The 14,700-nt window shown below is 48.8% G+C and overlaps 1 protein-coding gene across 3 annotated transcripts in view; it reads left to right on the top strand.

The window, feature by feature from the left end:
* Window positions 1–14,700, top strand: part of LOC118776297 (PDZ and LIM domain protein 5-like) — a 101,756-nt gene that overhangs the window by 80,748 nt on the left and 6,308 nt on the right. For all 3 annotated transcript variants that reach the window (XM_036526522.1, XM_036526523.1, XM_036526521.1), the window contains one exon: window positions 11,413–11,546. In XM_036526522.1, the coding sequence (XP_036382415.1) occupies window positions 11,413–11,546 (134 nt within the window). The remainder of the gene's footprint in view (window positions 1–11,412; window positions 11,547–14,700) is intronic.

Below are 14,700 nucleotides of genomic sequence, written 5' to 3'. Positions count from 1 at the left end.
CACCAATGAAAATCAGCTCTCTGTGGCGTTCAAACAGACTGCACTGGGATGTGGCGCAGGGCTTTCTGGGAACAAAGACGGGTCAAGCAGTGAGGGGGGTGCTCGTGTGGAGAGCAGACCCTTGGAACTGCTTTGGAAGCCCTCTGGGGGGGATAGGATTTGGTTTGCTGCCAGGTAGGGCTCTCCAGTTCCTGACGGAAACAAAAGGGCCAAACCTGAGATCCCCTGGACCCATACATATGTCCCCCGGTTGTGCTGGAGCCTTTCAGAGCCCACATCTTTGCCCCAGCTGCAGAGCCGCTGCCGGGGTCCGGGAGAGAGGGCGCTGGGAAGCGGGCCAAAACTCAGCTGGAGGGACAGCCCGAAAGCAGACCGGCTTTGCGCAGCAGCGTGGGGGATAGTGGTGAATCTTAACTAGCGAAATGTGGGTTCAACCCCCAGGCACTCAACCTTGTGTCCAATGGAATCAGTTCAATGGCTGTGACTGATTTGGACCTTTAGTGGTGAAACGTTGTCAATGCAGGCAGCGCTCTCTCAATGAGCTGGTGAGGAAGTGAGTTGTGTGTGGGTGAGGGATGCTACACTTTCTGCATCTGCTTTCTCTTGTCACAGCCATGAGGCAGCAGTCATAAATACTGTCCAGAACACTAGCTCACTATGTAGGGGTAACCGCCGTGGTTTAAGCGAGCATCAAACGGCAAACTTGTGCAACCACACAGCACAAATTTTGACAATAAATATGATTCATTTAGCGCTGAAAAGACCTCGAGACCTCTCTGGGGGCTAGTAAAACACATTGGTCTTGACTCAAGCGGGTGATGTCACCTCTGTTTGTATCCGGCTCATTTACACGCTGAGCCATACGGCATGTGAATGCGTTAGCCAGATGGCTGAGTGATGAGATTTTGCTTTTGCTAATTAATGTCTGTGTTGTCGTGAGTGATGTTGTGATTGTGGTGATTCTGCATGCGTGCGTGTGTGAGGGTGAAGACTGTCTGCTTTGGTTTGGTCTGCTGTGGTTTGGTCATGCAGTGGAAATGGTTTGCATTGCTGAAAAGGTGAAGAGTAAGTGATCAGGGAAGGTTCTTACAGAGTGGGTCCCTTGCAGTGGTGAAGAAAGGTCTCATAGTTTGTGGACATTAATATTCATAAGCAACCATAATGAAGAGAAAATGGAAGCTATAGATTATCATGTGACTTTTTTGCATCTGCATGGCGTACAAGTGTTACTTTCTGTTTCAGTATGGGACTGACTAGTTTTCCCACTCTTATTCTCTTCCTTTTCTTTTCCCCCTGCTGCTTTCCCCTTCCCTCCTTCACTCCTTCCCTCTCCCTTCTTCTTTCTCTCTTTCCTCCCTCCCTCCACCCCCCCCCCCCCCATCCTGCACGGCCACCAGGGTGACCAGGATAAACCCCCAGGTCATCGGACCCAGATACCACAAGCTGCGCGACTGGCATCATGGGGTGTCAGCACGCACCCTCAATGTCCAATAGCCGCCCGACTCGCCCCACCCGTCCCTCCCCCCCAATCCGAGTGACTCGCTCACACGCGTGCATGAGTTTGATCGTTTGTGTTAGTCAGCCTCCCGCCAAGACGAGGACACAAAGAACCACTTCCACACGTCTGCCACAGAACCTCATCCTTCCATCTGCTGGCTGAATTTATTCATGCCCTGTTTCTCTCTCTCTCTCTCTCTCTCTCTCTCTCTCTGACTGTTTATAAAGCTTGAGGCCGCGCAGTAGAGCGTTTCGTGTTTTGTGTGTATGAGCATTTTGAATGGACCTGCTCCCTCTCTGAGGACATCCCCCCGAACCCAGGCCCACATGGCCCAAGTGTTTACTGCCCCATGAATCACTGCGAATCTAAAACAAAGGGTGTCTTATGTCACCTCCACCCCTCCCTCCCCCACCACGGCGGCATCTTTGTTAAGCCTTTAACGGCTTACAAAGTACGCCATCGTGGGTGAGTTACGCCGCGAGTGAGTTTCTCACGAGGACTGCAGCGCTCGCACAGTTCGCAGACACAGGGCCGGGGAAAAGCAGATGCAGATGCTCCCGGCAGCAGGAGTAGAGGCCACCATAATGCAGGAGCTCTGCTTTTCAGCTGGGTCACAGTGCAGCGGTCCTGCTCTGTCTTCCCATCGGACTGAACTGTTCTCCACAGTGCCCCGCTGCGTGAGGCAGGGGTGTGAGCCGTGTGGAGCGCATGGGGCATGTTGGGAAGTCAGTTTGGAGGTGGGGGGGGGTGTCACTGTTGGAGGAGCATTCACAGAGAACCGTAGCTGTTTTCTTAGCTCAGTGAGTCCACGCATGAGACAGACAAAAAGAACACAGTTCCCCAAGAGGAGGTGAGCCTCTAGAGTTTGTGTCACAAAGGCACTGCTCCAGACCCAAAGGAACGAACTCTGCCCTCCTTGCTTCCCATTCCCTCGATTCCCCGACTGATCTCTGATCAGCCACTATCACGTCATGCAAGGGGTCGGTGTTTGCTGGTGGCTAATTTGGGATCAGCAGCGAGTGCGGAAGCAAGGAGTGGGAGCCTGTGTGATGCAGAGTCTAGTAAACTGAGCATGGTAGCAAGGCTGGGTTATGTAGGGAGATTAGCTTGTCTACTGAGCTGGAGTTTTTACACTTGTGATTGCATTGATTCGTTTGTATCATTCATTCACTGTCATCCCACTGGCTATGCAGTGCCTGCTGAAAGCCTTAGTTGCTTTGGTTTCATGATAAATGAGCTGATTTGAAGCAGAATCTTATTACAGAGTTTTATATATTTGCAACATGTATCTGTAACATGCTTGGGGATTGTGATGTATCTGTAGAAGAGTTTTAATAAAGTTTCTTCTATCTTAAAACTATTCTCCCTCTCTTCCTCTTACTCTTGTCTCCCTTTTCTTTCTTGACTCCCTCTTTCTTTTTCTTTTCCTTAACTGTTACTTCAGGCAGCTCCAGACAGACCATGGGCAGGTCAGGTAATTCCACATGACTGATGTCACACCTGCTTGCACTCACCGCTACTCTCACCTCTGTCAGTGCTACACAGCCTAGACTGCACTCTCCCAGAACAAAGGTGTTTTCAGGAGGGATCTGAGAGATCTCATTTTAGACCCTGAGCCCTCTGTCACCCCATTGTCACCAGCAACACAAGCAAAGTTCACTTTTGCATGATTCAGGACATGTCTAAAGTGGTTACACTTTCACTAGATACTTTGGCCTGTGTCGTCTGTAGATTGTGTAGGGTATGAGTTTGATTTAAGTTAGCCACTGTGCTCCTGTGGCTGTGACAGTTCCTCATCTCTGGTCCCAGAGGCCTGCAAGCCGCTAGCAGACCTGAGCCAGATGGTTGTTGTGGTGGTTCAGTCAAGGTAATGATTGGCAAACTCTGCTAAGTGACTAAGCGTTCAGGTGGACTGAATACCCACGAGTGTTTTGGCCCTTCAGGGATGAGTAACTGTAGTGTAAAATGTGACTGCACACAACATTGTTGCGTAATGTGCTGTGCGTTTATTTGTGAAGCACACCTTTACAAAGGGAGGAGCCTTTGCAGCTCGGCCCGGCTGTGGTGCCAGGCCGGTTGTCCAATGGTGTTGGAGCGGGGTGTCCAGCAGATGCCTTGGCCCAGCATTTGGTGGGCACGCAGACCCAAGAGGAGCCTGAGGAGATGCAACCCAGCCCACTGCAGTCACTAGGCTCCGCCCCTTCTGTTGCACAGCCTGCAGGCTCTGCCCTTTCTCCAGCACAAATGAACATTTCCACCACTGCTCCAGGACAGACAGCAGGCTCCGCCCCCAATGCCCTTCCTGCTCAGTCACCAGCCCCTCCCCCTGGTGCTTTGACATCTGTTGAGAGGTACAAACAAAAAATGGATAATGTTGTGAGCTTACTCTGCTCACAGCATTGGGTACATTCACAGCCGGTGGCAGTCAGCGTGTAGGTGTGTGATTGAGCAAATGAGCCATGAAATGAGATTTCACTTGCGCTTATGCAATGCTCTTGATGTCATTAAGAAACTGCTGCCACATTTTCACTGGCATAAAACAGAGCATTACACAGTACACATCTGTGTACTGTCAGATGGGTAAACTGCAGATGGGCTCAAGTTGTTTATTTCGGATTACGTATCTCCACAGCGCCCTCTTGTGAATGATACAGGTTAGCTCATTTCTCTGTGCTTCTTCAAGGGCTCAAACACAATCCCAAAATTGTCTCCCTCTATCAGTCTTGCGCCACAACAGGGAGCGAAAGGGGGCGTTTATTTGTTGCGATTTATGAATCATTTATATGTCCTGTTCTTCTGTGATAAGCTATAAAGAAACAAAAAGCAAACAAAACTGAAATGAAGCTTTGTGTTTACTGCCTTTCACTAGTTCAGTCCCCAGGGGAAGAATGATCAATATTGCATCAGCAAAAAGAAAAAAAAATAATATATAAAAGTAGAATAGAGGCAAACATGGGCATAACAAAACAGCACAAAGCATTCTGAAAACACATACATTATTAATCCTCCTCTCGCTCATATCGCCGTTTCTCCACCACTGGCCTCTCCACGTGTTGGGCGGTAACAGTGCCTTTTTTGTAAGACAGGATCTTATGAAGGAGCATTTGGTGATTCATTTATGCCTGCTCTGTCCCTCTGTCTGTCCACCCAGTGTACTTTCAGATACCTTCCTCCGGATACCTGTAGTGCTATCCCCTCTTTCCTCTTCTCCGCAGAGGTAAAACTGCCCCCTACACTTAAACCTTGTCCAGTCAGGACCAAGATGTGCTCACCTTTCTTATGAGTCACCCCTGTAACAGCTTGAACAGACTCACTCTCAGTGTGAAATCGAATGGCGTTGTGCCACACCAGTGTCCCACTGTCTGTCTTAACAAATTCCCCTTGTATCTTGGCAGTTGAGACCTGCAATACGTCTCGTCCTGAGGCACTGGCCCCAGATCAGTTTCACGCTTTTTTCACTGAATGGGGGTTGATCGCGTTTGTGCTGGATTAGCTGATCTGATGTCTGGGTCAGGAGGTGCTTGAAGTGGGGAATCACCCTGTGGAGGCTGTGCAGGTTTGACTGGGTCCTTGTGCAGATGCACAGACAGGTAGACTGTCTTCCCTGTTCATCTCTGCTATGGTCCCATTTACCCATCATCCATACCTTAGCTGGTTTTAATTACAGATCTTTCTAGAAAGCCCCGAGGGTGTCCCTCACCCCCTCCTTTCACTTTAGTGTACTCAGTGTGTGGGCTGTAGACCTCTACCATTTCAAGACTTCTTCTCTAACACAGAAGGTAGCCTTCTTTTGCACAGAGACTCAGCACACATTCTGTAGTCTCTGCTGAGCCCATTGTCCATGCTGCATTTCTATAGCTCCTGTGCTTTTAAAAACTACTGTTGCAATTTTTGAGTGTGGATCAGTTATAACATTATTTGATTCTACAGTCAATGAACCAGAAGGTTGTAAAACTGGAGTTTGTGTGCTACACTGCTCTTTATTTCTAATTCTATACGCTTTTGGGATATGATTAATTTCATTCTCCTCACTACTCACTTCATAAAGAGCCCTTTTAGTAGAAACCCTATTGCCTGTAGGACCCACTGCTGTTTCCCCTTGAGCCACTAGATGTCAGAATTACTCAATTTGCATACATTCAATCACATACATTTACATTTACATTTATTTATTTGAGCCAATTTCGGTACAGCAGGGGTCCGCCCTCAGTCAAGGATCAGCATGATCCAGCCCCTCTACCTGTCTCAAATACACACAGGCATTGCCAGTCTTTATAAACAAATAACAGCTAAAGTTGAAAATTTTGAAGTTTACGCTGAATGAAGCAATTGCATGGCTAACTGCAGTCATCAAAGACTCAGCATCTGCTATAGGAGCTTGTGTTGTCAACATGTATGCGATGACATTGGAATGAATGCATGTGCGATGTCTCTGTGGCACGTTTGTTTGACCTCCTCACCAGGTTCTGGATTAGACACAGTCTTATTGTGACCAATCTGTCTGTCCCTCTCTGTTGCTGTCCCCCCGGGGCCTGTGGCTCTGTCTCCCTTCAGCCCTGCGGCACAGGTGTCCCCCACGGCATCCGTCTCCACACAGCTCTCTCCTGCTCCCACTCTAAAGCCTTTCCGCTCCTCAACACCTCTGAGGTACAGGCGTCACCGTGCCAACAGAGCCTACAAAGCCTAGAAGGGTTCAGCTCGGAATTAAACCACACCAAATGACCTTGATAGAGTAACCGGATGCAGAAATGCTGACTAGACAAGCTGACAGTTACAACAAGCCTTTTATGCTGTAGTTTTTGCGTTATCGCAGGGGTTCTACTCTTACACAAAAGAGAACTGAGTCTCAGCTGCTTTCTCTTATCAGCTGTGCTGTCGCACTTTTCTTTTTCTCTTCACACGTACCAAGTCTTTTCCACCCCTCTTGTGTGACTCTGTGTGGGGGACACAGGAAGGCACTCTTACTGAACCCTCTGGAGTTCCTGCCCCGTGGCGCCCCCCGCCCACCACCGCTCACCCCCAGCTCCCGCCCCCAGAGGGCAGCGGACACCATCTCCGCTGTGGTCAGCACCCAGGCCAGGTAGAGCCTCTGACCACTGGCCACTATGAGGGAGTTGGAGGGTGGGGTGGGGTGTAGGCACGTGTGTGGCTAAGGAGGTAGAAGGCTTTCAACTGCATAAATGGCTGGACCAACTGACAACCCATTGCTGGGGTCTGTTATTATTAGCATTGTGGATGAGCATTCACCTTTAAGGTGTGTCTTAACCGAATGTGACAGGAAATTTCGCTTCGCTTTCCTCGTACAGGTTTGATGGCTTGCGTGGAAAAATGAACAAGCGAATTTCGCACCACGTCACAGCAAGCATTTTTGATTCCACCAATGCTGCAAGCAAGTTTGCTGGACACAATAGAAGACAGCTATGTTATCTTGCGTTGCTAGCTGGCTAGTTAATTAGCATATATAAATACCGCACACAAGCAGTTTGTCATTTCTTGTGAAATCTCTTTTTTAAGAAGTAATGTTTCTCTAAAGTTTCAAAGTTAATGGTCAACACAATGATGGGTCCACGTTTTGAAACATCAGCTAACGGACAACACCAGTCAGCCTCAGATTTCTGGAAAGGGGGCATGGCTTCTAGCCCTACTTGAAGGTGATTAGCTTTCGCCAGGCGAAATTTTCACTCGAGTTGAACATTTTTTAAATCAAGCAAACGCTCCTTTCACCCATTTCGCGTCACTCGCAGTTTCGCCGTGATTAACTCCGCCCATTCACCTCCTGCCATTGACTTTTCGCGCATTTGCGTCGCTCGTAAATTTCGCGTCGCATTTGGTTAAAACGCACCTTTAGCGTTCAGCATGAGTCATTGCATACATACATACATGAAAATTAGCCCTCTGTATGTGTGTGATAGATGTAGAACATAGATCCTTTGTGAAAGGTCCACCTTACACATTTCATTAATGTCACCACATCAGTGAACAGAAGGTTGGTTTATAGAGAAGGGGATTTTTTTAACAAAGCATGCAGTCTTTTCCTCCTTCTCTGTTTATTTCTGTCTTCACTTTCCCTGGTTCCCACCACCCATTTTATGGCGGAGCAGGCTGCTAAAGGGGGCGATCTCACCGTCCCTCTTGGACGCCCTCCTCATTACCCCCATCTCCAAGGCCCCGCCCCTCAGACTCCGGAAGAAAAAGCGCCGATCGACCAGTACCCTCCATCTGCAGAAGAGCAAAAGGTAGAATGTGAGGTAGTGTGGGCGTAGGGTCTTCGCCTGCTGAGCGTCCTTGGGAACCAAAACCCATGTTATTAGAACTTGTACAGCAATCACAGCTACAATACAAACCATAAAAGACCCATGCAAAATGAAAGTGCGGCAGCTGTAACATTGTTTGTGAACACCAGTGTTTCAAAACTGCTAAATTAAGTTGAGAGAGAGGAACATGACAGACAGACAGAGCAGCCAACAACAGAGTGTCTGACAGGAAGGGAGGTGGTGAGAGGTTCCTGCTCTGTAATGAAGACTCAGCATGGCAGTGTTAGGGCACTGTAATGAAGATGTGCTGCAGCTGCCAGCCACATCTACCTGTAATCCACAATTACATTGAAGCAGGTTAATAGAGACAGATGTGTGGTCTGGATAATTTCAGTGCATTGGGAGTTTTATTTGAAATCACTGAGGATCTGGATCAAAGCTCATCGACCCCCTTTCCCAGCCCAGACCTGAGGCTAACACCTCTAAGCGCTGCACCAGTCAAATCTCATCCAATCAGGACTGTTCTTAAGAGGGGAGTGAAAGGCAATGAGCCAATCAGTTTGTAGAGGAGTCATAGCAGTAGTAGTGTTCTGAGTGTTATGAGGAGTATTTGTACGCTCAGATGGCTCCACCTTGCCGTGTGAAGGGGCTCTCTGTTCCCATGGAACAGGCCGTCTCTGCAGACGCCAGCTCTGGGCTCTGGGCCACGCTGGGGCCTTGCCCACCTGTGAAACAGCGGGTAACATGCCACTCAGAGCCCCGCAACCGCTGGCCCCCATCACGCGCCGCCCCGGCAACAGCCGCGCTGCCGTGGCAACAGCTGTGTTGTGTCTCGGGGACGTGGTGGCATGGCAGCTGCGGCGGCCGCGGAATGACTTGGCGGCGAGCTCTGGTCTCTGGCGGAGCTGAGACGCGGCGGCACTCGGGTGCGGCCTTTGAAACACGGGTCCACGGAGGCGGAGAGAGACGGCCCTCTATGCTGGGCAGACCGGGGGGGGGGGGGGATTGTGGGTCCACCTGCTCTCCGAGATGGCTACCCCCCCTCCCCCCAGCTCCATTTCTCCACTGCCCGTTCCTCCCTGAGCTCAGAGCGGGATCAGAGACTTGACTGTGGTAAACGTTGATTGGCCTGGTCCCTTGATAATCAGAGGGAGAACTGGTTTTAACCAGCCATGGCCGGAGAGGGGTGAGGGTGGAGTAGGAATGGCCAAGAGTGTAGTCTGACTCTCCTAGTGGCACTCAGTAAATGGTCGCCCTCACTGTTTTTCCATTTGGCACTGGGTCAAGGAATTTAGGGACATAGATACTACAGGATATCCTATACTGATCCTGGCGTCAGTGCTATTCAGTAACTTTAGCATGATATGAGTATCCATCCCTTACAGCAATATAGATCAGTGGCAGGGTGATCTTACTCAGTGCACATGAATCCACTGAAACCACTGAAGAGCTCTTTATCCTTCATTATGTTATTTGTTGATGAATGAAGGGGCAGCAGTGTGGTGTAGCTGTAAGGAGCAGGGCTTGTAATGGAGAGGTTGCTGGTTCAATTCCACGCAGGGGCACTGCTGCTGTGCCCTTGGGCAAGGTACTTAACCCAAAATTGCCTCAGTAAATATCCAGCTGTATAAATGGATAAAATTGTAACTTACTCTATATAAGAGTATATTGGATCAGCCAAGCCATGGTGTCCCCCGGAGACCACCCCTAATCCAATCCAGTCCCCTCCTAATTGAGCTCACTGGTGGTGTTTATTAATGAGCTGCCTGGTAATTGGCTGTAATGAGTGGAGGGCTGGGCCATGTCTGGTTAGAGTAACTTCTGTCATATGTATTTTTCCCTCTTAGCAGTGCCAATGGCTTATGGAAGCAGCAGTACAGATATCTCACTTCATATCTCTATACATCAAAGAAAGACAATAAACCTAATTGGTAAAAAATAAAGAAGTAAATAAACGAATGAAAAATGACATATGCTGTATTTCATTGGGTGGTACAGACACATTCATTACTGTGAGAGACACCATGATTTCTCTGCTCTCAAATGATGAGGCCTTTATTGTGTGAGTATAGGTGGACAAGGGGTCCTCATTCTGTCTGCTTTGCTCATTTCATCCCTTCTCTTTCTTCCTCTCCTTCTTTCCTTCCCTGTCTCCTTCCGGAAGTGTCTCCTGGCACCAGTCTGTCACTGACCTTAGTGACCTGTCTTTCTCCTCTCCTGTAAGTGCTGTCTATATCCTTAGGTAACTATTCTCTCAACTATTTGATCTTTGTGTGTGGTAGCCTGGTGTGTGGGGGGTTTGCTTGCTGTGTTGGGACTCTGATGATGTAGCGGGGATGGTTGGGGGTAAAGTGATGTAAAGGGGTCGGTTGGGGATAAAGTGATGTGAGGGACAATGATGGGGGAAAGTGATGTAAGCAGTAGAGATGGGGCTGAAGTGATATAGGGGACAGTGAGTGGGGTCAGAGTGATGTAGGGGATAGTAATGAGGGTCAAAGTGATGTAGGGGGTAGCCATGGGGATACAATGATATGAAGTAATGATGGGGCGAAACATCATGTGATGATAAAGTGGGATGAAGTGATGCAGCAGTGATGGGGTTAAAATGATGTAGGGGCCAGGAATGGGAGTTGAGGAGAAGTGACACAGGAACGCCCCTGGGTTTTGCTTGTGGCAGTGACAGGGTAAACCTGTGATCAGGGGATGGGGGGGTCTGATTTTAGGTCAGTGTTGGGAGGCTGAGGATGAGTGCTTTGTGTTGTTTGAGTCTCGCCGATGAGAGCGGTCTTCTTGGTCAGGGGCCAGAAGCACAAGTGCTGAGTCTCGTTTCCCCGTTACCACGACCGCCGTTGCCATAACAGAGTGACCCTAGGGGCTGTCTCCGGGCATGAGGGAGACTGATGCTGAGCAGTTGGCACCATTAGGATTGTGGGTAGGCCTTAATGAGAGGTCTGGCCCACCCAGGAATCACAGATACTAAAGGCCAACTTGGTTTTTGTTTATTTCTTCCCTCATACCTCAGACAGCGGCCTCTGGGCCCAGGATTGTAGAAGCAGTGAATAGGTGAGAGTTTCCCCCTCCAGGCCCTTGCAGCGGCGTGCTGGAATCTGTCTGGAGACGCAGTCCAGCCCCTAGGTGCTCATTTCAAATCAGCACTTGTGCATGGAGGCTTCGCTAAGAGAACATTGTGTCCTAAATTCATGAGCCACCATCTCATTAGTTTTGCTATCTGGATTGGCAGTGCATGGCTGTGTGTGTGTGTGTGTGTGTGTGTGTGTGTGTGTGTGCGCGCGTGTCTGTCTGTCTGTGCAGGAGCATGTTCACAGTGGCTGCTTATCTGTCACTGTGAACATGCTCAACCACAGCTCATGGCTGTGTCACAAATCTCCTTTTTTCCCTATAAGGTGAATGTAAATGTGTCTCACTTCTTCTCCTGTGTGAGCTGACTGTGACTGTGTTACCCTCTGTCCTCTGTGAGGTGACTGTGATCGTGTCTTACCCTCTGTCCTATGTGAGGTGACTGTGACCGTGTCTTACCCTCTGTCCTCTGTGAGGTGAGTGTGTCTTGTCCTCTGTGTTGGGGGTTTGACCATGACTTGCTGTTCTCTGAGAAGTGACTGTGACTCTGTCTGACCCTCTTGTCCTCCCTTGTCTTTGCAGTGATTTCGCTGATGAGGCCAAGCCTACCAGTCATATCACATCGCCTGTGAAGACCATGACCAAAAGCCCAGCCAGTGCCCCGAGAAACGTTAACCCCTCCCCTGGCACTGCCTACAAATCCCCTTCTGCCCAAGGTGAGCCTATGCCCTGGCAGACAGACGATGCAGCAGACACCAGCCTGTCCTCTCTCCCCCATGTCTCTCTGGATGAGTGTGTACATGGAATGGCCACCTTTCCCCACCGGATTTACAAGGCTTTGTGAGATGTGTCACTGTTGGATGTCTTTATACAATACATAATATAATATAATGTAATGTCTTGGGCAGAGACACCAGATGAACATTTCAAAAATCTTACCTTATTGGTTGGTGGTAAGACTGGATTTGATTTGATTGATTTGATTTGATTTGATTTGATTTTGGATGCTTACTACATCCAGGGCTTCCACAGTACTTGAAAATTAATGAAAATATTTCTATCCTGCTATATCCTGCTATCCTATAACAGGACTCCTGTTAAGTCCTGCTGCCTGCTAAGAAAGTGGTCAAATATTGCACTGTCGTGGAAATGTTCAGAATCTAAAACATCTTTTACACAAACCAGCCACGTTCTTTCTTGCCAATTCATTAATTTGCTGCCACTTACTATTAAATGTAACAATGTTAGTGTGGGGACCCTTTGGTTATCTTACTGGCCTTTGAATTACATTTATATTTACATTTATTCATTTGGCAGACGCTTTTATCCAAAGTGGCTTACAAGTGAGGTAGAGTACAACACAAGAAAAAAGCCAGATAAGGAGTCAACAATCTTAGAAGAGCAGCATGACCAAGTGTCACTAGTTGGACAGACGAGGTACAGGCTAGCTGGTAGAAATAGTTATGCATAACACCATAGATTTTTTTTTATTTCATGGAAAACAAAGTTTATACATGAAGTTGCTTTAGGTGGTAGTGTTTCAGGTGTTCAGGTGAGCGCGGAAGAGTTGTGTCAGATGAAGTGTTGAAGTCCATCCACCATTGGGGGACAACAGCGGAGAAGGTTCTGGAAAGTGAATTTGTGACGCCGTTCAGTAGCAAAACGCAGTGGTCTGGAGGGAACATAGACTTGAAGTGAATTAAAACCACGTTCGTTCTTTTAGCGTGATGGAAAAGTTATGGAAGTATTCATACAGAGTGCAAAATGCATGTTACCTTGGATGATTTTCATGTGTGAGGCAAAGCCACATGACGTGTGCTTTCAGAAAATCACATGCAGGGAAAACTAGAATCTTTGATCCCCATAGCTAATTACTAATAATGAAATTGCTGCTCTGTTCCCATGTTGCAATCAATTACCCTGTGCAATTAGGCTTTACTCTATCAGCAAGGTGTCCGTGCAGATGGAACAGTGAAACTTTTTGTTCCAAAGGAACTGTAATTAACAAAATTCCCAGCTGGGGGCAGCAACACACTGTTATCAAAACTGCCAGCTAAAGCTGCAGCATAGACAAGACCGTCTGCGTCCAGTCCTACTCGCAAAACACATGTGTTGGTCCATGTGCCTTTTCCACGTACTCTTAGTCCCTCCAAAGAGAATCAAGCCCTGAATACAGGACCTCAAAGTTCTAGTCTTCAGGATTACCCAAGCCTCATATGTTTGGATGGAATATTTTCCAGATGCACCTTTGGCACTCTGGTAATGCTAGGCTTTCCCTTCTCATACACTTTATTAGTTCATTCATGGCTTGTGCCAGATGTCTTGTTTTGATTTGAATCGTGCACACAGCTCAAAATTAGCCACAAAGCATCAGGTGTTTTCAGTTCCATGGGTGGAAGGTTCATTTTTATCACTTATTCTGGAAATATACACATGGTATATTGAATAAATCGTGTCAGAATGCAGGCCCCACGCTTATAAACCAAGCTTGGAAAAACGCCTCAGACGTCAGCCGCGCGGACTTTTTAACGGCGCGGTTTCCGCGGGCGGGCTGTTTTTGTTTAACCTGCCTGTTTTGTTTGAAATCCAAGAGAGGCGTAAAATTGTGATTTAGTGGACTAAGTGCTGAAGTGAACCTTGTTGCATCGAGCGAGCGAGAATGGAAAGTTATTTTCCGTCCGCCGAGCGTGAAATACATTGTGGAAGAGGTCATTGCAGCGCTGCTGGTTTTTATCCTCCCCCCGCTTCACGCTCAAAGGAACCTTACAGAGAACGGGACTCTGAGCTCACCTTGCTCTCCCGCAGCTGGGGAGGTGTGGGTCCCCCCGCAAGGTAAATATTTACCAAAGGGACCGCAGGTCCTGCGAGTAAGGCTTTTCGTGGGGCAAGGTCCTCGTTCCTGCCCCCCTGCCCCCTGCTCCCTGCCCTGAAGGGGGGGGGGGTGTGAATATGCGGAGGGGTGGTGGTAGGGGTCCTGTTTTCTCAGCCTGGCGAGCAAGGTCCCTTGTTTTCCTAGTGGAGTGAGCGGGCAGTCTCCTGGGGTGGCCTAACGAGTGAGCTGGTCAGAGCGGCGCGGGTGGGGTTTTATTGGGGGCACACGGGTGCCTGGATGGTGCAGACAAAGGGCTGCTTCACCCAGCAGGCACCCTCGAGTCAGGTGTTTGGGCTCAGGATATAGGTTCTTAAAAGACCTGCACCCGAAAGTCTCTCGCAAAGGCATGGCTAAGGATTCTAATGTTTCCGCCTCCTGTCGTTAGCAGTGAACTGACGCTTGATAATCAAAACTATGAGAAGTATGAGGTTTTGAAAAAAGGGGACAAAGCTGCTCAATTTAGCCTATAGGTTTCAAAATAGAGGAGGAGTGGGTCAGTGCAGTGCTGATGTCACGTTGCCCCGCGGGTCACCGGTCTGGGCCAGAATCCTGTCCCGGGGACAGGGGGCTCAGGGATCCTCCAGAGGAACCTCCTAATCTGCCCAATTACGGCTCATCAGTGCCCTGAGTGATCCCAGCTGCCCAGCAATCAGCCAGGAGATTACGGCCTCTCTCTTCAAAGGGCGCGGAATGGCGGGACGGCGGGGATTACCGCCACATCTGGGATTCTCCCTCCAGATGCGCGGGGACATCCAATCCCCTGTCCCGGGTACAGGGGGCCTGAGCCGGCCATGTTCTGCTCACTCACCCAGCACCGGAGCGGCTCATCACTCAAACACTGCCTTTCAAAAGCGACAGTCTGTGCCACCAGGGCCTGGGTCACGTACCACCCAATTACCACCACAAATACAGTGAATCAGAGAGAAAATGAATCAGTGGAATGATGCAATAAAGATTCAAATGAATCATTTTTACTTGGATGTCAAATCCGTTGGTTT

Source organism: Megalops cyprinoides, chromosome 4, assembly GCF_013368585.1.
Source record: "Megalops cyprinoides isolate fMegCyp1 chromosome 4, fMegCyp1.pri, whole genome shotgun sequence".
Classification (NCBI taxonomy): Eukaryota; Metazoa; Chordata; class Actinopteri; order Elopiformes; family Megalopidae; genus Megalops; species Megalops cyprinoides.
This window is presented reverse-complemented; position numbering and strand designations above follow the sequence as displayed.